The sequence below is a fragment of the Drosophila biarmipes genome, chromosome 3R (genome assembly GCF_025231255.1).
Source record: "Drosophila biarmipes strain raj3 chromosome 3R, RU_DBia_V1.1, whole genome shotgun sequence".
NCBI lineage: Eukaryota > Metazoa > Arthropoda > Insecta > Diptera > Drosophilidae > Drosophila > Drosophila biarmipes.
This window is the reverse complement of record NC_066616.1, coordinates 4,521,350-4,544,587: the sequence shown is the minus strand read 5'-3', so window position 1 is coordinate 4,544,587 and position 23,238 is coordinate 4,521,350. Positions and strand designations below refer to the sequence as shown.

Below are 23,238 nucleotides of genomic sequence, written 5' to 3'. Positions count from 1 at the left end.
ATTTTACTACTTAAGCTTTGCAGAAGCAGCTCATCGGTCGACTAGAACAAACCATAAAATATGTGAGCAGAGAACGTAGATTATAAGATTTCAAGTGAATAATTAAGCAAAATAAGAAATTGTCGTCCATTATTCAGTAGTCTTTGAAAATACATATCCTTCTCCGAAAAACATGTTTAGATAAAAAAAAACAGCTAAGATAAATACTTAAAGGCGAGAGTTTAATTTACAATAGAGTTCGCCTTTCGCTTATTTGTAAATAGTTTTTGCCAAATATTTTTAGCACTTCTAATGCTTTATAGAAATTGAATGCTTGCTTAAAATTGTAAATAATTAATCCATTCTATAATGAACATGTTAACTGCAAATATAGTGTTTGTTTGTCAGATAAAATTCGATAGTTAAAGGATCTCAAATCGGTCTATATTTTTGCTAAACCAAAAATAATCGCAAAATATTTTAAAAATTTCCTTAAATGCTACCGTATAGTTTACTGGTGCCGCAGTCTCATCTATTCATTACATTGTCATACGAGAATGTCGGTTTTGGTATAATTGTCGCCTGGCTGTAGTTACATTAATCCACTTTAAATAAACCACCCGTGTTCCTTTTCGAAACCAAATAAACGATTATACGAAAGAGCAGGTCTGCGCCTATCGTCCCCAAAGACGGCGGCAGCAAACTATCGAAAGCGTTTGCTAGCATTCTCCCACCTCTAGCTGAAAAAATGGCTGAAATCCAAGTGTGTGTGTGAAGGAAACTGTGTGAGAAAAATTTGCGTTTGCTACCAATTTGGAAATATCGGCGTTGCGGCAACAAAACCGGACCCCATTGTCCACTGGCCACCGCAGCTGCCCCTCGCAGGATTCCCCAAGCAGAGGCGAAGGAGCGTGGTCTGGCGGAGCGACCGAAAATTGGCAATTGATGCCACTCTCGGCAATCGGCACTCTCCACTCACAGCGGCCTGCAATTACAGAGAAGCCAGGCCGAAAAGCGACTTCTCAGTTCTCCGGCTGGCTATCGTACCGAAAATGTGGCTACCCGGCCAAGAGCAGGAACTACCAGGAGTGGATAACTAGATGAGAATTCAGCGAAGAGCACTCCCTATATGTAATATATATGTAATACACACGCGCCTGCCCCGCCGACAGTGTACATACATCAATTTATCGGCTTGATACACACATACGCAGTTGCATCAGCATGTCCGACCGTGATTCTGATTCCGAATCCGACGCTGGTCCGCCCGTGAGTCATCAGCGGGGGCAGCGGAACCGTCGCATCATTATGCGGATCGAGTTCAAGGACTCGGAGGATACGGCCTCGGATCCCGACCCGGACGAACGACCTTCTTGCTCCACGGCCAGTCGGCTGCGTCGCGACGCCCGCCGCCAGGAGGTGGATTCCGACTCGGTTGCGGCAACTCGCGCGTCCACGCGCAAGCTGCGCAATCGTCGCGGGCCGCGGAGCGACTGCTCTTCTAGTGGTAGCGAGGTAAGGCAGTGCCCATAGTTTCCTACCAACACAAAACCAATTCCTTCGGCACCACCTTTCAATGTTCCTTATACTTCATTCCAGATCAATCAACGGCCTACTCGCAGCAGCAAGCGTAAGAAGGTTGAGTCCTACGATGAAGAGGAACAAGAGCAAACGCCAAGCGCGTCCGGTCGATTGCAGCCCACGACCACTGAGCCCGATCCAGGCTTCAGTTCCGACAGCAGCAGTAACGATCTACTGGAAAAGTGTCCGATTTGCCTGCTCACTTTCCGGCAGCAGGAGATCGGCACGCCTGCCACCTGCGAGCACATCTTCTGCGCGGCCTGCATCGACGCCTGGTCCCGAAATGTTCAGACCTGTCCCATTGACCGCATTGCCTTCGACCGGATTGTGGTTCGGGACTCGTACTCAAGCCGTCAGGTGGTTAGGGAAGTGCGTGTTGACCTGAGTAAGTCCAAGACCGAGTTCGCACTGGACGACGAATCAGAGAGCGCGGTGGTTGTCGAAGAGGAGCTCACCAACTGCGAGGTCTGTGAAAGTCCGGAGCGGGAGGATGTAATGCTTCTGTGCGACAGCTGCAATCAGGGATACCACATGGACTGCCTGGACCCGCCGTTGGACGAGATTCCCGCTGGCTCCTGGTACTGTGACAATTGCATTGACTCCGAAGGCGAGGATGATGATGAGCAGCTTGAGCTGGCCGACGACTTGAGCCAGCTGTACGAGGACATTAGAGGAATGGGCTTGCCCGAGACTCGGCTCAGGGTGCGAGAGGTGCAGCAACCACCAAGAATCTTGCGCACCCGCCAGAACGAGCGAATTCGAGCGGCTGTGCTGCGACGCACTCGCTCCGCCTTAGCCTCGGCTGAAGATTCCACTTTGACCCGAACTCGTACCCGCACTACCACCACCACCACAACCACTACAACAACGACTCGGCGCACAACCACCAGCACCAACAAACGGCCCGTTCAACGTCGCCGACGGAGGAGGACTCGCCACCGGACCTATGTTGTCGAGTATGACTTAAACAACTTTGACGAAAAGTTTGCCCTGAAGACAAGCAAGAAGGTGATACGACGACGTCGGCGTCGCCGTCGTCGTGCGGTGGCCCCTTCCTCTAGTGAGGGACCTGGCCGTCGCCTCACAGCCAGCAAGCGCCTCGCGGAGCAGTTGGGAGTAAAGTCAGACGGAGTGCAGCGCTCTCATCTAGGTGGCGGAACAGCCTCCAGCTTCTCCCTCTTCGGGAACGCCAACGACCTCGAATACTTCTCGGACAGTGAGCCAGATGTTGGCGTCAGTGGCACTTCTGCTGGGCTCGGATCAACGGCTGTGCAAACTTCGGTGCGCATTGCTAGCATTGGAGCACCGCGCATTCGAAAAGCCCTGCTCCAAGGCAAGGCACGCATAGCAGCCACACCTTCAGTACCGGCTTCAGCTGCGGCTGGGGACATACTGTCTACCATTTTGGATTTGCAGGACCGTTGGCACGACGCGTCGCGTAACTTGGGGAATGTGCATATTAGGGCGGATGGTACCCTAAATCTTCCCCAAAAACCTGCGGTCGCAGCGACACCAGAAGCAGCAACGACGACGGCTACTTCTAGGCCTGAGGAGCATCTAACTCATGCGCCTCTTTACCAACGCGGAGGTGGAGCACCCAATTACAATAGAGGCGGAGGAGCAGGTTCAGGTGACAACTATAACAATCGTTATAGCGGCAATAACAGTTACAGGGGAGGTGGAGGAGGTGGAACTTCTAGCGCTAGTGGAGGAGCGTCGAGCAGTGGCGGAGGAGCTTCCTCGCGTCAATCGACTGGTGGCGGAGATAGTCAAGGGGTCGGCGGTTTCAGTAACCAGAACTTCAGCAGCCCCAGCCCGAACAATAACAGCAACACAAATGTTTCAAGCTTTACTCCCTTCCACCTGCGCTTCAACACGCCCAACCGACAGCAGCAACCACGGCATCAAAACGTGCCCCCTGCCAACCAACCCACACCACCTTTTCGTGGAAGTGCACCGCCTCCAGACCCAGTGGCAACACCATCGAACAATTTCCCAGGACGACCGCCGATTTATGCTCCGCCTGTAAATCATCACACGCCACCAGTGATGGGTATGCCAGTGGTGCTCTCAATTCCACCTCCGCCCATGCCACCCGCCAGCCTCTCTTGGAACAGTCCAATATTTAAGATGAATACGATGCAGCAGTCACCGTTGAAAACCAACGATCGAAACGCAGATGACGATGTCGACAATTGCCCGAACTTCTCAATTTATTCGCAGGAGTCACAGGCGGTGGCTAATGCCTCCGCAACGGCGTCGGGGATTGCACAAGGACCAGCTGATGGATCTGATAAGGTACGATATTGATTTAGCATTGAACAACTATCTAATTCTGAACTAAACTGTAAGGGTCATTTGGTAAATTGACACGTTTGTAATACTGAAAGGTAGAAGCTATTTAGATGATTAGGAAACGAATTTGGTTTATAGTGTTTTATATAACACCAATGAAACCAATTCAAATTGAAAAGTATATCATCCATAGACGCGAGATGATAGACTTTTACGCTGTACGCTGATTTGTTGGCATTTAATTATGGGTAACCTTGGCATACAATAAAAGTACTTATAAATTGCAGTTTCTTAAATTAAATCGGAACCGAAGTCTGAGGTTTTATGGTTTTCCATAAAACTTTTTGAGCCCCTGTCACTAAAGTGTAACGAAATTTAATGGATTTTGGCCTTCGAATTTTATTAGCAGGCTAAGCAAGTCTCTTACAGTTTAAGAAGAAAATATAATATAGATATGTAAGTCACTATTGTTTGTTGTTCTTGTACTCTGCTAACCGTTCCGTTTTGTTTCTCTGTTATTGGTTGCAACTTGGATAGGATGATGACGATATGAATGAAGATTTAGTACAATTAGATGATGATGAAGAGGAAAATGAAATACCGTTACCCTTGGGACCAGAGCCCGAACCCATGCCCGAAAAGGCCAACGATGATCTGTACGAGCCAGAGAATCCAACCGACGAGCCGGATGAGCAAGAAATAGACGAAAAGTCCTGTGATGGAGAACCCATGGATGAATCGGATATCTCCGATCAAGGGCCCAGCAGCTCAAAATTGGACGCTGGTCCTTCGGAGGAGCACGAAGAAGAGGAGGCGAAGACGCGCCTCACTCCCAGCCCTGTGGTCAAGGAGGGCCGAGTTGCGGACAGAGACCGGGCCAAGGGCGTGCTAGAGCTATATGATGACAGCGACTGGGAAGAGCTGGACATTGACAAACCTAAGGAATTCGAAAAGGCGCTGGCTTCGGAAGTTGAGGTACAAGCCAGCCCCAAGCATGCAAAATCTAAGAAACCACCATCAAATAAGGAAGGAATTGCGGAAAAGGACGACAACGCAAGCGGGAGTGAGCACGAGCAGGATCGGTCATATACGCCCTGTCTTGACGAAAAGAGTATGGCGGAGGGTGAGGAGGAGCAGGCGACGGCTGGGACAGAGCTTCAGAATAATGCCAGTACCAGTCCAAAAACTGCCTCCTCTAAGGCTTCCGATGACGAAGATGGGCCAGAGCAAGCTGTCGGCACGGATATTGTTTCAGAGGACGATCTGAATAACGAGAACGCGTCAAAGAGACGCAGTCGTAGCCGTGGGTTGGGAAAGGAGGGAAAGTCTAAGTCGAAGTCTAAGTCGCGTTCTAAACGCGACAAGAATGACACTTTTAAGAAGATAGGAAAGCGACAGAAGGGTCGTAACTACCGTGGGGAAAAACAGGATCCAGACAGGAGCCCTCGATCAAGTTCTAGAAGTCGCACTCCAAAGATGCGTTCCAAGAGCCCGAGGGCGAGCAAGAGCGTCAGTCGTAGTAGAAGTAAGAGCAGAAGTCGTTCCCCCAGCCGCAATAGAAACAGGCGTCGCCGAGGCAGCCGCTCCAAGTCCTACTCCCGTTCTCATTCTAGGTCTCGATCGCGTTCCAACTCACTTAACCGCCAGAGATTTGCCTTCCGAGGACGGGACTTTCAGCGTGGATTCGTGCGTGGCCGCGGAGGCCTGCGCTTTAACTATCGCAACCAACAGTTTCACAACAGGCCATTCCAGCATTATGGCCACAACAATTACCACCAGAACCAAAACTACCACCATCAGCACCAGCACCATCAGCATCAGCAACCACATTACTTCCATTATAATCAGCATGGCCAGCACCAACAGTTCTTTCAGCGTCCCAAACGAAGAGAACTACCTCGCTATGATGTTCGGAATGTTGTGGGCGCATCGAGACACAATGCCAAAGATCGCTATGGACGTGACGCAATGCGATCGGGCAGAAGTCGTTCGGGAAGGCGCAACTCGCGTAGTTTTTCGCGAAGTGTTTCGCGAGAGTCAAGAGCATCCCTGCGCTCCCGTTCTGGTTCGCCCAAACGGCTTCGCAGCTTTAGCATCTCACCGACCCCACCGCCAGGAACTTCACCTTCCCCCCATAAACAAAGCGGAGGTCGTCGAACGTCACCGGGGAGACGGTACGCCCGCTCGCCCTCGCCAATTCCCCCTCCTGCAACCGAAAGAGCGCATAGTCCAGTCTCTGCACACTCCAGAGGATCCCGCTCGCCCACTCCTAATCGCATCAATGGAGGAGGGAATAGATCTCCCCTTTATCTTGGCTCGCCACGTTATACCCCACGGTTAAGTCGCAGCAGAAGCAGAAGTCGCTCTAAGAGTCCTAAAGATCCGCCCAAAAAGAAGAAAAAGAAGTCCGAGAAAAAGAAAAAGAACAAAAAGAGGACGGGCAGCAGCAGTCCGACCACTGCTGCGCGGATGCGACGCATCTCTCGGCAACGTGACCCTTTCGAGGATGCTGATGATTTCCTGGCGCCGCAAAGAAAAAGAAAGAAGGCAACTGGGCAGTGGTCGCCGTCCCCATCACCCAGTCGCTGCGATTTCCTGCATGACAGTGCCTGCCAGGATAAGAACCCGTCTTGGACGCCGCCACTGGGATCGCCCAAAGGTGCAGGCGGACACTATGATAACGATGGTCCTTTGACACCCAAAAAGGCGAAGCGCAAGCGGGACAAGAGCAAAAAGAAGAAAAAGCAGCATCCGATGGAGAAGCCACGCAAGGAGAAGAAGCGAAAGCGTCGAACCCAAACGCCGGAGCCCTTGCCATCGAAAGAGGTATTTGCCTCAGGCAACAATATTCTGGTCAGCGTGAGCTTCAACAAGGAGTCGACCACTAACAACGCGAACTCCACGCTGGGCTCCCAGCCGCAGTCGGTAGCCACAATGCCGTCCGGCAGGGAGGATCTGTTAAGCAACCGCTTGGCCTCCATCGACCACCTGGCTAACAGCACCATTAGCAGTGCTGTGGGAGCCATTAAGAAGGGAAAGCGGGAAAAGACCCGCAAGCGTAAGAAGCTGGAGGCTAAGCCGGTGGCAATCATCGATCTGGAGCGTTCGCCCTTCCAAGTTCACCAGGAGCCGGCAGATGTCATTGTGCTTACTGACAGCGAGGATGCAACAGATCAACTCTCGACGAGAAGGGAGAGAGACAGGGAGCGAGACAGGGAACACGACATGCTGAGGGAAAACGGGCAAAGGGAGAAAACCCCGCAGGTCAGTTCCTTGGATACAATCATGGAAGCCTCGTACGAGAACATGACGCAGTCAACTGGACCCAAAACGCCACCTGAACCGCCCCTTGTCAAGTTCAACCTGCCTTCCAAAAAAATGCAACACAAGGTCCGCAATAATCCGCTTCACGAAGATGCTGATGACATTAACTCTGCAGACGAGTTGGAAGCTGCCTGCTCTCTGGCTCCCGAAGAGCAGTCCCCTCAGCACGGTCATGGCAGCCACGATGGCGGCCAGAAGATCGGTCCGAACACCCCTCCAGAGTCGGGACCATGCTCGCCAGATGCCTATGATCCATTCGAGCCGACCAAGTCGCCTTCCCTTTCGCCAAGATCGCCGACACCAACTTTGAGCCAAAGCCTGGATCAGCAAGCACCTAGCATGGCGGCGAGCAGTGCACTTGGATCGGGATCTATAGACAAGGGGGACAACGATGGTGCACATGCAACCGTAACTAATGCGAGCACAAGCACACAGACCCAGACGAGCGTCCTTAATCCGGTGGAATTGGTAATGGCGCTAGTGAAGCCTAACCAGAGCGGGATTATCCAGCAGGAAAGCGAGGTGACCTCCGCCCAGTATATTAGCAGCAGCTCCGTCAGCCTTGCCTTAGGCGTTGGGTCCAGCACGGGTGGAGGTTCCGGCGGAGGTGATAGCCATGACAAGGCAACCGATGGCAAAACCATTACCGTTCTCTCTAACGTACTGCTCACAAGCAGCAGCGTGGTGTCCAGCTCGCAGCACATACCTTCAATTTCTAGTCCCACGCCTCCTTCGAAGAAGCTCACGCCGTTGCCAAAGGCCGGCGGGAGTGTGGCCAGCAGCAGCAGTGGCGTTGGCAACATGCCCACTACGAGTGGTGGAGTCAGTGGCCTGCGGAACGGTAGCGGCATCGGGAATGCCGGAGGATCCGGCCACGCTCTAGACGACTCTTTCAGCATGGACATTGAGAGCCCCTACTCGCCTGGCTCGGCGGATTACGAGGATCTGTTCGAGCCACCCACTTTAACGGAGGGCAGCAGGCGAGCAAAGGGTGGAGCGCCCGGAGGCAAGGTAGAGATTTTCGACAACCTATTTGGAAGCAGTTCTCCCGTAGGCAACACCCGAATGTCATCGCGGTACACCACAGCGGTGGGCAAGAAATCGCATCGCAGCAAAGGCGATCGAAAATCAAAATTAAAAGGTAAAATACTGCGCTTCAGTTTACTAACTTGTATTTTGTTTTTTTTTTTCCAAAATTTTAATATTTAATTTTTTGCATTTTAGGTGCAAGAAATCCTGATATGTATGACGATGTGCCGAATTCGGCAACGGATCTACAAAATAAGGACAGAGTAAGTCAATTTCAACAAACATGGTGGAACAGAAAAATATCTATTTTGTATTTGTTTCGCAGCTTTTACGCAAGTTAAATCGACAGGAACGTGTCGTTGAGGAGGTAAAATTGGTGTTAAAGCCGTACTTCAACAAGAAAGCGATTACTAAGGATGACTACAAAGACATCATGCGGAGAGCTGTGCCCAAGGTAAGCGATATATGTCATGAACTTATACATTAGGAAGAGAAAAGGTACAGACTGTTTTTAATATCAATATCAATCACGTTATTTCTTTTAGATCTGCCACAGTCGCTCTGGTGAAATTAATCCACACAAGATTAAAAATCTTATAGATGCCTATGTAAGGAAATTCCGAGCTAAGCACAAGAAGTTGAGCCTCCTTAATACAGGACAAGTTAGCAGTGCGGTTAAATGTGCTGCTTATTTAAAAAAACTTTAAGCGAGCAAGCGATGGCGTAGGATCTGGCAGTAAGTCCCATTAATGCGGGGTTTGACGAAAAAATAAAATGTTTCCCTTTTGCAGAATTGGGTAAAAAAAAATCTGAAGAATTTTGCTGTCGCATGCATTCCTACAATCTGCCATCAATTGGAACCAACACTATTTACCAGCTACCATCGCAAATCTAAGGGAAAGTAAAAGGAAAACTCATTAACTGTCATTAACTATTGGAATTTAGTTGTTAAGTCAATTTTAGGTCACCTTACGAATGATTTTAGACCGTAAGCAAAAAACAGAAGTGAAGATTTTAAGTAATAAGATGAAGCAAGTTTGTCACCTAATTTTCGGTTACCCAAAGCACTACAAAAACACTTTATTTATATCGAGACTAGATCATTAGATTGTTTATTTGTACTACACCCGTAATGATTATATTATAACTGTTTTGCGTGAGCATTAACCAATTGTAAGTAGTTAAGTGAAGGCAAAACGAAATTGTATTTTACCTCTGATAATTTAAATATTTAAATTAAACCCCTTCTGGAAACATTTATTGATAGCCTGAATACATGGGCTTGCATTGAATAAGGCATAGAAAATTCCTGTAAATGTGGTTCATGCAGTCGAGTATTTTTCTTGAACGAAGATTGTTACCAAACAATTGTAATTATGTATTCATATAAATAACTGCACGGCCAGTTATGCAGTTCATCTATTAGGCACTTGATTTTGCATAGTCTGTCAGTCATAACTTTTGAATAAAAAGTAAGAGTGTATGCATTGCACACAACACAATTAAAAACCGTATATATGAATATACGAATTGTGCTAAATCGTTTTGTAAATATCATATAAATAAAAATAAAAGCGATAATAACTAATCCAATTATGCTGTCTTCATTGTTCTTATCCCCCATCTCTTTGGTATCCCATCGGATTCACGCCCACCTATTAATAATTTGAACTGGGAACGAGAGATTTTGACTTCAATGAGTTACCGGGAAGTTATTTTCCCACAAATTTTCCGATAGTTCCTATGGCAGCTATCTGATATAGTCGTCCAATTTTGATAAAATAAAGTTGGAAATTCAGAACATTTTAAAAATGTTATTTCCAAGCGTAAGAGGTTATATGTTAAAAAACACCGAATATATAATTACAAAAATAATTGCAATACCTTTCGCTTAATGTACCACTCGTAACCATCGGACGACTACTGTAGATTTTTATTTCTTCGTGTACATATAGTAGTCACACTTGCACACCCTCCTGGTGAGCTTCGTCACTACGTGGACTGCCGTCCACAGTGATTTTGTAGGCAATTGTGGTTGTTGTTGATGGAAGTGTGTATCGTCTGAAAACCGTAGTAGCAGGTCACAAATAAAAAATATAACTAATTCGAATTTACAATGTTCTTTTTTGATTCAGCTGCGCATAATTTTGACTTTTGGGGAAAATTAAAACAAGCAATTTCCATTTTTGGTAAAGTTTATTAGTTTGATCTTTGTGTTCTGCTTTTACTATGAAATACATGTATATAAAGTATGTGTTTATAATAAATAGTTCTGCACATTTATAAATTTGAATCGAAACATGGTTGAATTATATAATTTTAGACATCCTCAGATGAAATGCCGAATTTGCTCCCACACGGTACTTTAATTCTCGGGCATGATCGATGTACTCTTCTTCAAAGGGGTATCAATAAATAGTTGCCATGGATTATGCATTCAGCTCGGTTATTCTTGCGAGCCTTTTGATTTAGCTTGGATTGCCTAGTAGCTACCATGAGTACAAACAATTGTGCTAAGTCTCCTTGTAAACAATTGAGTATTAAAAATAAGCGAGTTCAACAAAAATACCTAAGCAAGCGAATTTGTTTGATTTTCGTTTTCCATTCAAGCCGTCGACTACACTTGCTTAGAGGCTTCATGCTTGAAGAATTCAACAAAAATGGTATCAACAAGAGGCGATCTAAGTATTAGATGACAAAGCAGATGAATGATCCTTCCTTAATGGGTTTGTGGCTATACTCGCATGTACTTATGTTGAAATTGGGGTAGATTACGATTTTGTTTCGGGGTTCTATATTAAATGCCGGTTTAGTTATTGAATGAGCGCAGACTTTGGCGTACACTGTCGTCGGAGATTGTGCGATTCCGCATCCACACAAGTCACGACCTGTGGTCTACCAGAATCCGGAAGACTTTCCGCCGGGTGGGTTTTTCACTTTAATGCACGCTCGAACGCCAGACCTGTCGAGTTCCTCTGCAAAGAGATTGAGTAAATGTTCATTTCTTTGTTTGCAAAATTATATCTTCATTTAGAATGTCAAAGAAACCATTTATCCAACCGTTTTAGATTTAAATCGAAATGTGGAGGAGTGGTAGGATAGATTTCTGCGACAACTCGGTAACGTTAAAGTGTTCATAATAGTTTGCCTACCACTTATGGAGAAGGAAGACTCCTGCAAGTCCCGCTTGCCATCGACGCGCCCGCGGACCGAAGGCGTGCTGCACAGCGATCCTTCCGCCGGCATGGCCAGGTTGCCAGCCAGCATGGCGCTTATGGGCTCCTGCACCGGGATTTGAATGTCCAACTCGGCAAACCGCTTGGCCACGTTGCCGTTCTGCTTCTCCTCGTGCTGCTCCTCCGGCGGCGACTGCACCTTGCCCTCGATAATGTCGTACACGAACGGCGGCCGCACGGGCGTGGGGATGAACCGTCCGAAGCCCTCCGCCACCCGAACGTTTCCGCGCTCGGCGCAGATCCTTCCGCGCACCAGGACGAACTCGCAGACGCCGTGCACTGTCATGCCCTCAAATATGTTGAAGTCGCAGGCGTGGTGATGCGTGTCCTTGGAAATGGTGCGGGTGGCGTTCGGATTCCAGATCACAATGTCCGCATCCGAACCGACAGCTGGAAGTAGGCGATAGGACCAAGTAAATTTTATTATTAAACAAAGCCAATACCGAAATCTTCTTAAAAGTTAAAACAAATACGCCAGTTTTGCTGGCATCAATCTTATAAATCACTTACCAATGCGTCCCTTCTGGGGATAAATGTTGAATATCTTGGCAGCATTCGTGCTGGTTACGGCCACAAAGCGGCAAGGATCGAGGAGCCCGGCGTGGACGCCCTTCTCCCAGACCAGCGACATGCGGTCCTCCACTCCGTTGACTCCGTTGGGAATCTTTGTGAAGTCGCCCTTGCCCAGGGCCTTGTGCTCCTTGTTGAAGGTGCAGTTGTCGCTGCCAGTCAGCTGCAGGTCGTCACTGTGGAAGCATTTTTCAATGTTAACGAATGTGGATCCCTTGGTGGTGGTTGGTTAAAGTAAACGAAACAAACAATCACCGGCAGGGTGTAAAATGCAGCGAACGTGTTCTGATTCTTGGGTACTTACTTCTATCAACCTGAACTCGGGGAGCCCAATTTTCTTGGGACTGTCTTATTTTGATTTGTAGGGAGCTTCGAAAACTAAATAGGAGTCGTATTTCATTGAAACTATTTACTGAATGTTTATAGTGAAAGTAAGCCGTGAATTCTTCAGGTTTTCTTCACATAGGCAACCTTCCACTCTATTACAAGGATCGTTAATTTTGCAGAAATTATTACAAGTGGCTTTAAAATCTAACGTTATTGGACGCCAATTCAATTCTTCCTTTCCTTCACATAATTTCCATACCAAGTTGTCATCGACCAAGCGGTCCCTTGATTCCACCTAGAAGAGAAGGGTACTTACTAGGCCAGGGACTTCATCAGCTGCCTGGGTGTCTCGGCGGATTCGCGGATCGGGGGACTGGTGATGGCGTAAATGCGGTCGCCCTTGGGCACGCCGCTCATGGAGCGGCCCAGGGAGCTGGCCAGCGTCTCCCCGAAGACGCAGTAGCCGCTGCGTCGGGCGCGACCCACGAGCTCGGCGGAGGATTTGCTGGTCAGGCCGGACACAAACAGCGGGGTCTTCATCTGGACGGTGTGTGAGCGTGTGAGTGAAGCATGGCAAACATGGAAACGTCGTCGGATTAGTGGGTTAGATCGAAAGAGAGCGCAGGAAGTTGGTTAAGGGACGTGATTTAAGCAGGCATAAGCACAGGCCCGGTTAGTACGCAGATTAACCAGCAACATAAATAAGTAATCCCAGGACCAGAGACCGTAATCAATACATTTCACATGAATTTTAGACATGTGTCCTATGCGAAAAGATGATGTTAGGATATCTGCCGTCTTGATTATTAAAGCCAATCTCAAATATTTTTACAGCTTAGAGACCTGCACGAGAAAAGAGTATCGAGACCCCCCAAAACAGTAGTATTATAATGAAACTTATAATGACAACCTGTCTTAAATTGAAATAAGCCCCCTTTTACTCGTGCTGGTCTGTGCTAAAAATAATGAGCTCAGCGTCAAAATCGTTCTTTAGAAACCACTAATCGCATATCAACATAAAAAATAAAGTTGTGCAGGAAGGAGCTAATATATTCCCAGTAGTGTATCGCAGGGGACACTTCCTGAAATGTACGGTCCCGGCCCGGAGGGTGACCCAGGCACAACTTACTTCGCCAGCAGCTTCATCAAGAACTCGGGGGTCGTCTTGTCGGGCCGCAAGGGCGGGCTGAGCACATGCGCGGCCTCGTGGTCGAAGCCCAGGTGCTGGCAACAGGTCGCATCCGTGCCCAGCGCCGCGGCCAGGGTCTCGCCTATTATGTACCGCCCCCGGTACCGCTGGCGGGCCCTGGCCAGCTCAATGCCCGCCGACTTGCTCATCACGTGCACCACGTAGAGCGGACAGGCCGCCTAACATACGTTTATTGTGGGGTTATATCGAGTGCCGCATACCGCATAATATGTACAAGGTGCATCATACACAATGGAAATAATAAGAAATGAAAATGTGTAACGTAAATAAACCATAATTACAGCGCGGCCCAGTGACTGGCACTCAGCCGGCATGGACATACACCGCCGCCGCCTCCTCCTCCGTCCCTCCCAGATGTCTAGCGACTTGGGAGTGGTCTTACCTGGTGGGCCAGCACGCAAGCGCGGTGCACCGCCTCGGCCTCGACCTCCTCGGGTCGCGACAGCTCGTGACCCTCCGGCCCGTTGATGCCCTCGGCCAGCAGGCGCTGAGTGTTCTTCGCAATGATGTCCCCGTTCTCCGCGTGGACCTGCACAAACGAACGAAGTTTAGCCACAAGTGAGTGTGAGACGGAGTCCGAAGACCTACCATTGCCACACCATTGAACTGCCGAATGCGCTCAAACACATCCAAGAGGTCCGAGTCGTTTAGCTGCAATTCGTAGGGAACATAAATCACAGAGCCAGTGTGCTACATTGCGCTCGACTCACCTGGTAAAGTCCCTTGTAAGCCATGAACGTCTTAAAGGAGTTCACTCCGAGCTCCTTGCACAGAATGCCAATCTCTTCGGACACCGACTTGGACCACCAGGTGATTCCCACGTGCAATCCGTAGTCGCAGCACACCTGTGTAAATATAAATGTTCAGTAGGTTAAACCAGTCCTAGGTCCCATTAATCTTATGGGAAGCATTCGTGAGACTCAAAATAATAACTACATTCTACATACTACCTAATGGTAAGGTCAATATGTAGTTCGACTTTGTACTCCTCACCTTAGGATCGGCCCAGCTGCGCCACTTGTCGTAGGCCTCGATCATCGACTCGTGTTTGTTGGGCAGAACGAAGTCGACTGGGGAAGAGACAGGTGTAAGTGCAGCCCCTAATGTGCTGGTCCTGCTTACTTATCATGGTGGTGCCGCCGGCCACGGCAGCCTTGGTTCCGTGGTAGAAGTCGTCGACGGCCACGGCTCCTCCGAAAGGCAGCTGCATGTGCGTGTGGGGATCGATGCCTCCGGGAATGATCATCAGTCCGCTGGCGTCGATGGTGCGCACTCCTCCCGGTATCGTAATTTCTGAGGAGGGTCCCACAAACCTTGAAAGAAGTGAAGGGTGGAGTTCTTCTCTTACTGATTGGTTCAGGAGTGGGCTTTAAAATCACGCCAAAGCTGCTTATGCTTAAAAAATATAGCAGTTTTCTGAAGGCGGGTCCTTCTCGGTCCTTATAGCACCAGTTACCGAAATTAGGACCGTTTTACTAGCCTCATCCCTAGACTATCTGCATTAATTTGGCTCAAAATGAACGCCGAGGAGCAGATATTATGATTTGTTTCTAGGAATATGGGTATAAAACAAGAAAGGAAGTTAACTTCGACAAGCCGAAGTTTGTATACCCTTGCAGTTATAAAAAATAATCAATAATTTTATTAAATTGAATTCGAAATTCTTAAAAATAATATGTCAAAAAGCCCCAAAGCTTTAATTTGTTTCAAACTATTTCCGACCAATTATCCGATCGTTCCTATGACAGCTATATATTATATAGTCGTCCGATTTCAATAAAATTGAATTCGAAATTTATAACTAATAAAAAAATGTTATTTTCAAGCTTATAAGGTTATATGTTAAAAAAACACAAAAGATATAATTTTTATTTCATGTTTTCCTACTAATTTTCCGATTGTTCCTATGGCAGCTATATGATATAGTCGTCCGATTTTGATAAATTTAATTCGAAATTCAAAACCGAATAAAAAATGATATTTCCAAGCGTAGGAGGTTATAAGTTAAAAAACACCGAAGATATAATTGTTCAATATTATTTGACCACTAATTTTCCGACTGTTCCTATGGGGGATTTATGATATAGTCGTCCGATTCTGATAAAATTTAATTCGAAACTCAGAACTAATTTAAAAATGTTATATTCAAGCTTTTTAAATTTTTTCCCCGATAGTTCCTATGGGAGCTATAAGATATAGTTGTCCGATCCGGCTGGTTCCGACTTATATGCTACCTGTAATAGAAAGAAGACTTTTGGGAAAGTTTCAGCCCGATAGCTTTAAAACTGAGAGACTAGTTTGCGTAGAAACGGACGGACAGACGGACATGGCTAGATCGACTCGTTTTGTGACGCTGATCAAGAATATATATACTTTATGGGGTCGAAAACGTCTCCTACACTGCGTTGCAAACTTCTGACTGAAATCATTATACCCTCTGCAAGGGTATAACAAAGGGTAACCCACTAGTTCGAACAGAAAAAGTACTCAACTACTGTAAAGCTTAGATTTGCGTAGATGGGCAATCTGGCGACTCTTCTTTGGACGCCTCGCACTTACTTGATAACGCCGTCCTCGATGTATACGTCCGCCTTGAACGACTTATCGTGGTTGACGATCTCGCCTGCAAGAAATCAGGGGTTTCAACTGGTGAGTCCCACACGGGCGGGTAATGAGCTTACCATTCTTAATGTAGACACGGTTCTGGGCGCTCTGCAGGTGAATCGGCACCTTCTTAACCGGTTTCGGGCTAGTCGACATGGCGAGAGTCTGCAATTAAATGAGTGCTGTGAGCGAGTGCTAGACTGGACTGGGGAGGATTCCCCATTTCCCACACACAGACACGCGAGCTGCCGTTTTCCATCCATTCACTCGTTCGCTCGTTGGGGTTGCTGGGCCTTTTGTGGCCTATGACTCATCGGAGGCATCGCTCCAGGACAGGCTCCAGACACGTGCCGTGCATTAAACTGCGCAGACTGAGCCTAGCCCCATGCACTCACAGAAGTGTCTCTCTAGGCAGATTATTTAAACGAAAGGGTCGAAATTGTCGAATATCGTACGGCACGGAACACACCGAAGCAAACCGAACACTTTTTATGTATAACCTGAATAATAGTTAGTTTCAACTCCCTGACTTGTTTGCCTAATTATGCTGCTTCACAAATAAAATAATACCTTATGTAAAAGGGATTCAACACTGCTGGTGTGCAAACCGACATTGTCGTGCACAGCTCTTAAGAATGACAAGGGAACTCCAAGGCCTAATATGTTTTGAGGGTATGCGTTCGCAGTCGACAAGTATTTATGCTGCGGGGTGATTTAGGGCTGTCGAAAGGGTTGGCGAGGCTGCGACCCACAGTGCAGCGACGCAAATGTCATCGCAGCTCGCTTGTCTTTCAGCGGATTGCTTCCTCCACTTTGGGCGCTTTGTTCCGCCGGCAGACTGCCTAGCAGGCGGAATATTAACGCTGCGCCTAAGCCATCACAAGGGCCATCTCTGCCGACCGTCTGGGCCGTGCGCTGCAGTCATAGCCCAGCCAGCCAACCAGGCCAGCGGGCATCGACCTCTTGGCTAGCTGGCTTGGCCCGGCGTACGAGTATTATGTATTTGGCGATGGTGTCGAGTGCGAGTGCCAATGTGGTGTACTACGCCCTCGTCACCCTCTCTCTCATCGGATGTTGTTCCAGCAGAGTCTCAGTGGCCGCGAGTGGCATTGACGGTGGCCCCAAAGCCGCAGGTTCAAATGGTGCCACACGGCACAGCAAACTGGAAAAGAGAGTAAGCCAGGGCGGTGCGGAAGCGGTTGTTGTGCTCTTTCCCTACAGCGGCGGCCAGTGGGGCAGAACCGCACGGGAGGCAAGTGGGCCAAGTGATTTATCTCAGTATTATTGCCTTCGAAAATGTGTCCTAATGTGAAATAACAATCGGTTATAGATCGTACTTTCTTCTATATGTTGTGAAACCATCGCTTTTTGCGTAACTATAGTCGAGGATGTTGTACGATTTCGTTGTTTTTGGGGGACTTTAAAATACTCGTATATGAAGTCTAGTTCCTAATCGTACAGGGGCAAAGGTGTTCCCAACGCTGCGGTTGAAGATCAACGACGAAGGTTGATTTTTTCTGAGTGTACCCAAGCTCGACATTATTCGGAGTGATTTACTAGTGGCCACTACAGCTTTTACCGCCACTGTGCGTCTGCAAACTTAGTTATGGTAATGGCCATTGGGGTGCACGACGTGTTGGAGGACTGCTCGTTTCATTTATTCAATTTCGACCGGGAGCGGCGGCATTGGATAAGTGGTGACCACTTTCCCTTTGGTGGCGCACATCCAACACAGAAGCCCCTCTGCCGCGGCATGTGCTTGGATGCAATGATCTAGATTATCTCCTGTGCATGTGTGCACTCGCGGAGCATTCGACTGCACATGTAGGAGCGTGCAAGTGGGTTTGGGGCACATGTGTAATGCAATTAATGCAGCCGTATTGATGTGGGCAAGATGTGCAGAGCTCAGCGCACATTTTGTAGGTCGCTAGAGCTCTTCAATTGTAAAGTACAACGAATGCTGGGACAGTCCACTAAGTGCTGGTAGCTTTGCATCAGCCACTGACACTGGCTGAACCAATTAAGTGATCTAACGCGATTCCGGCAGCCGGATGACGAGTGCAAAAACTATTCGCTCACTCTCACAAGTGGAAGTTCGAGACTTGATCATTTAAAACTCATTTGAAAATGGAGTTCGAATATTGCTATGCCGTTGCTAAACGCTCAATTCCTAGAGTTTTCTCATCCGTGTTTAAGATTCTGGGACTAAATAAAACGATAGCAAGTAATGTATCAATATTATTCAATTGGCATTTTTACAAATAAAATAATACAGCCAATAGATAGACGTTATAGATAGACGGCTCTAGAAACGAGATAGTACATCTACAAATATGATCATATTTTCCGTGTTGTTTTCCCTTTATGGCACAATCGGCAGGTTCCATGGTCGCTATAAAATCTTGCCCTATCTTATCAGCCACGGGCCCGTCCTCCAGATGGGCAGAGCCCGGTTTCGGCTCCCAGAACGCCCAGGGGGTATTGTACAATTAACAAACGTGCAGCACTTATCGCGGGCCAGTTTGATGAACTTAGTAGCCCGGTCCTGACCTCAAATGGAGGCGCCCGAGTGGGCTCGACGAACAGCGTAGGTACGTACATTGAACACCGCACAGATATTTATAAGCGCGGCTAAGTACGTCAATAAAATCAATTCCCGGCCAGCTCCGGCCCACATCGTGACTACGCGACTGCCGGTTTGCAGGGTCCAACGACTCGGCTCCGCGCCTGCTATTAAATCGATAAAGGCTGCGGCCCGGAAAGGAAGCAACAAGAAGAGCCTGTACCCACCCAATCGGACTTGGGTTCGGCTTCGGACTCCACGACGGCGCCGGAGACGGAGACGTGTGCATTGCACCTGATTGGCGGGCTGGCGAATGCAGTTGCACAAGCATGTCCACATAGGGGCTGTGCGCCTAGATGCACGTCTTGGGACGGAGAAATGCCGTCATCCAGTCGAACGGCACTCGCGAATGCCGCTTACGGCGTTGGAGAAATTTCAAACTAACGGCCCAACGTAGAGGTACGCCGTATCCATGAGTACCCGGTGCTCGAGAGCAATAAAATTTGAAAATAGAACGAAAACCGAGAAATACCCACGCACTGCGCACCAGATACACATACAGCTCACACACACGCCTGAACTCGGCCAGAAAAACAATTGCAGTACAGAAAATCGAGGAAAACCAACTCGCTTTTCCTCTGCACTGGGAAGATTCACGAACTGAGTCCGCGGTGCTCTCCTGTGTATTACCGTTGAATGGCTACAATCTCACGCGATTTAAACGATGAACAAATTCAATTTTCGAGCACGCACAAGTTCACTGTTTGAAAATCGGAAAACATTTAACTCTCGGTCCAATTGGAACTCGCCTTGTGGTGTGTTTCGTCTTTTCGTGGTGGGATTCAGCAGCTGACGCCTAACAGTTCGTTAACTGTTAGCGGCCTGTCAGTGGCATTTCCCAGCCGCATTACCTCGTCGCTGGCAGCTGGAAAAATGTGTACCCAATCCCTGGACTCATAGTTGCTGTCCCAATGCGCGGCATTCCCGTTCGGAAAAAAGAACGATTTCTAGTTTTGAAATAAAACTGATATTGAATGAATGTTGTAGAGTACCAAGAAAATGCATAAGTTAGGTCGAGAGTTGTTTATACGAATAGGCAAGAAAGATGAGAATAAAAGCAAGAGTATGGTCGACTATGCCAATTATGAATTAAACAGCCATCTTTAAGTATTCCACCATTAAGACAATTTTTGGGTCATAACGCCCGACTTTGTAAGGGAAACCCCTTTCTTGTGCTGATAAGGTATTTTCCACCAACGGTCTCTTCGCGGTGAAATGTTATGATTCAAACAGAACGCTGTAAGGCTGTCGCTGTCCGTAAACTAATGTTAATGTTAAATGTTAATCCTAACACTTTCGACTGTTGTCAGCGGGCCTACACTAGATGGCGCTACGCTACAGAGCTGTGTATCTTACACGTAAATAACAAAAATAAAGTAAGTGCCATCAACAAAATCAACCAGCTTAAGATAAATATAACACTTCAAGCAGTGTATGCTCCTGCTCACCATTGACCATAGGGGATGGCGACCTCATCCACTGGCCACCAACGATGGAGACACTGCCACTGTCATTGCTGGCGCACGCTGACGCCTAGAACGATCTCGGATCCCACAATGCCGGTACATGCTGGGCAATTCACACTGCCAAACTTTCCACCAGATCCTGCATTCGATCCAGAATGGGATCTCACTGCGCTGCTGTTTCCTGCTCAGCCCTTATTAGCCGGCGAGTACGCCGGGTTCACCTTGGTGCGGGCTCGAGCATTCTGAAGAACACAGATGGTTGTCACCCGCGCTCGAAGCTCTCCTGGAAAACATCCTTGAGCAGGGTAAGAACATGGACGCTGTGCATCAGCTTCAGGTGACGTTCAATGGTCCAAGCGCTCAGTCTCTCACTTTTAAAGCTATCGGTCTGAAACTTTTCCAAAAGTAATTTTTCTTTTGCAGGTAGTTTATAAGTCGGAACCAGCCGAATCGGACAAACATATCTTATAGCTCTCATAGGAATTAGCAAACAAAAATTTTACTTGTGGTGTTTTTAACATATAACTAACTAAGCTTTAATTAGTTCTGAATTTCGAATTTAATTTTATCAAAATCGTACGACTATATCAAAAAGTTGTCATAGGAACGATCGGAAAATTGGTGGGAAAATAATATTTAACAAATTATAGCTCCGGTGTTTTTTGACATATCTTATAATATTGAGAATATAATTTTTTATACTTTTAAGAATTTCGAATTAAATTTAATAAAAATCGGAAGACTCTAATTTGTGTTACTAACGTTGATTATTTCTTATAACAGCAAGGGTATAAAAGCTTCGACTTGCCGATGTTAACTTCCTTTCTTGTTTAAGCTTAATTTTGTTGATACAGTCTATTTAGGTCATCCAGTTGATACAATAGCTCAAAGAGATTTTACAGTCAGTAAGGTATTGCCGTAACTGTGCTGGTCGAATACCTCTTCCACTCCAAGGCTATAATTTTTAAAAGTTCCCTGGGGAAGGTGTTGCTCTTAAAGAGCTTGATATCTGCATTTCTTGAATCCATTTCCCAGGAAATTGACAATTTATCAAAACTTTTTAGATTCTATCTCGATTTTTCATTATTCCAAACACCGAAATTGTGAGAATTTTTATAGACAGTTGAAAAAACAAATAAGTGCAAAAAAACTCCATTGATCATTGACTCGCCCTGTAAAGCTGTGGATAGTCATTACTCATGTTTCATTCAAAGCGAGTTCCGCTCTTAACAAAAAAACATCATGTATAGTACTTGGAAAAATTATATTTAAATTGAAACTAAAAACAAAATGTTGGTAGAATTTGTATATGAACTTTGTAACTGAATTGCTGTTGTGAAAAAAGTGTACTAACTTAAACCAGTTGTGTTGCGCTAAACGCGAACCACAAAACCTGCTGGGCAGCGTTAGCGGACGCTTCTCAGCCGCTCCATGCTGGTTACTTGTTGTGTGGACTTAAAGCTATTAGGTCTATTAGGTTTTTAGATTTTCCTGCTGCGCACGAGGGGTACGGCCCGCCCCGCCAGTGCACGCTGGCCCAACTGTGTAGATAAGAGATAATCGATTTTCGTATTGCCATAGCGATTCGCCGTATTCCCAACAGTTCGGCCGTAGTTCCAGCTAGCCGGGCGCCCTACGATACGAGGCAACTGCTCTTCTCCTGGGGATTTCCGTTTTCGTTCTCGATCAGGATCAGCAGCTGGTGGAATATATCTCCCACGGACTGCGGACAAAATTGCTAAGTAGCTTTCATCCAAACGAAAGGGTCCTGGTACTTGCCTCGTTCTGTTTGGCGGACGTTTCGAGAAATGCCGCTCGCCAGGATTCGGCCAGCTTCTTGCCCTCCTCCGTGGAAACGGTTCGCTCCTGGTGCAGATCGGTCTTGTTCCCCACCAACACCACAGGTACACTAGAAGGCGACGAAAATTAGCTGAACTCTCGATGAAACCCGGGTGATGCTTACTATTTCTTGCCCATCACATCGAGTAGCTTCTCGTAGATGATCTTGACCACCTCAAAGGACTTTTGACTGGTTATCGAGTAAACCAGGACGTAGCCGTGGTAGTCCATGCTGTATTGCACCGGGAATATGCTGTACTCGTCCTGGCCGGCCGTGTCGATGAGCTTCACGATGTAGTCTTGCGATTTGACACGCTCGATCTTCGTAAAAGCTGCGAATGGGAGTTACAGATCATTACGTCTCGCCTTCAGAGTATCGATAGCGATGGTGTCATCCCAGCTTCTGGGAAATCCGGATGGGATGTGGCACTTACTGTTCTCGATGGTAGGGTCATAGGAGTCCACGAACTGGCCTTCCACGAACTGTATGCAGAGCGACGATTTGCCTGCAGGTGAAGCGCAATTATTATGGGCAATTGTTCGCAGTTGTTGCTGTTGTCAAAATACTACGCAATACAAGTGCCCAACAGCAACCACATCTGCGGCTTCTATTGGAGTTCGCTGTGAGGACTCACCCACTGATCGGTAGCCCATCATGGCAATGTTGCGCTCCTTGGTTGGCATTTTCCTGTGACCGAATGCTCTCAAACAAAACGAGAAAACTCAGTGTTCTGGGGCTTTTCCACACTTTTTTGTTGTTGTCCCCCTTCGACTTGGTGCGCGCTTGTGTGGGTGTGTGCCTGAGCGCCCGTGACTGTGCGAGACGGATATTGCTCTTCGATTTACTTTGCTTGCTAGGGATACTTGTTGCTATCACAGCTGGGGGATTTCCGAAGATTTAATTCAATTATTATGTATTAGATCGTCGAAAAGAAAACAGCGATTCTCGAGTTGAGTCAGTGCTGGTGTGGGCGTGGAGGGCGCTACGCCAAAATACCACTCCTAAGTCGGACGAAAGTTGTCATTTGTGCGATACCCTGTTATGGTCGCACTGCGAGTTGGCTTTCAATATGACGGCCAACTTACAAATGAAGCACGGTGTGAACACTCGCATCAACTGGGATAAGAAGTGTGTGCATCTGCAGCCTATAATAA

General features: G+C 47.4%; 3 protein-coding genes and 1 long non-coding RNA gene across 12 annotated transcripts; 2 read left to right on the top strand and 2 right to left on the bottom strand.

Annotated features, from left to right (window-relative positions):
- Window positions 1-722: 722 nt before the first annotated feature.
- Window positions 723-9,801, top strand: LOC108027243 (PHD and RING finger domain-containing protein 1). Its single transcript, XM_017098593.3, has 7 exons — window positions 723-1,494; window positions 1,579-3,858; window positions 4,393-8,320; window positions 8,404-8,471; window positions 8,534-8,662; window positions 8,754-8,944; window positions 9,000-9,801. The coding sequence occupies exons 1-6, from the start codon at window positions 1,204-1,206 to the stop codon at window positions 8,913-8,915; spliced, it is 6,858 nt and encodes a 2,285-aa protein (XP_016954082.3). The 5' UTR covers window positions 723-1,203; the 3' UTR covers window positions 8,916-8,944; window positions 9,000-9,801.
- A 584-nt stretch (window positions 9,802-10,385) lies between these two features.
- On the bottom strand, window positions 10,386-19,517 carry LOC108027314 (dihydropyrimidinase). 7 transcript variants are annotated; one of them, XM_017098709.3, is made up of 12 exons: window positions 19,409-19,517; window positions 16,233-16,320; window positions 16,111-16,174; window positions 14,674-14,864; window positions 14,545-14,621; window positions 14,262-14,396; window positions 14,140-14,202; window positions 13,934-14,080; window positions 13,471-13,709; window positions 11,955-12,190; window positions 11,361-11,834; window positions 10,386-11,183 (listed from the first exon to the last, which is right to left on the bottom strand). In XM_017098709.3, the coding sequence occupies exons 2-12, from the start codon at window positions 16,309-16,311 to the stop codon at window positions 11,104-11,106; spliced, it is 1,785 nt and encodes a 594-aa protein (XP_016954198.3). In that variant the 5' UTR covers window positions 16,312-16,320; window positions 19,409-19,517; the 3' UTR covers window positions 10,386-11,103. The 7 variants fall into 7 exon arrangements, with proteins under 7 accessions (XP_016954198.3, XP_050745502.1, XP_050745501.1 ...); XM_050889545.1 differs by lacking the exon at window positions 13,471-13,709 and adding an exon at window positions 12,658-12,881; XM_050889544.1 differs by having other exon boundaries at window positions 19,346-19,504.
- Window positions 19,518-19,520: 3 nt separating this feature from the next.
- LOC127011630 (uncharacterized) lies at window positions 19,521-20,992 on the top strand. Of its 3 annotated transcripts, XR_007764784.1 has the most exons (3): window positions 19,521-20,154; window positions 20,210-20,549; window positions 20,668-20,992. It is a non-coding gene; the product is annotated as an uncharacterized LOC127011630 (long non-coding RNA). The 3 variants fall into 3 exon arrangements; XR_007764785.1 differs by having other exon boundaries at window positions 20,239-20,992; XR_007764783.1 differs by having other exon boundaries at window positions 20,210-20,992.
- A 497-nt stretch (window positions 20,993-21,489) lies between these two features.
- On the bottom strand, window positions 21,490-23,071 carry LOC108027301 (GTP-binding protein Rheb homolog). Its single transcript, XM_017098693.3, has 5 exons — window positions 22,719-23,071; window positions 22,518-22,589; window positions 22,208-22,415; window positions 22,024-22,153; window positions 21,490-21,967 (listed from the first exon to the last, which is right to left on the bottom strand). Exons 1-5 carry the CDS (start codon window positions 22,765-22,767, stop codon window positions 21,878-21,880), a joined length of 549 nt encoding a protein of 182 aa, XP_016954182.1. The 5' UTR covers window positions 22,768-23,071; the 3' UTR covers window positions 21,490-21,877.
- Window positions 23,072-23,238: the final 167 nt, after the last annotated feature.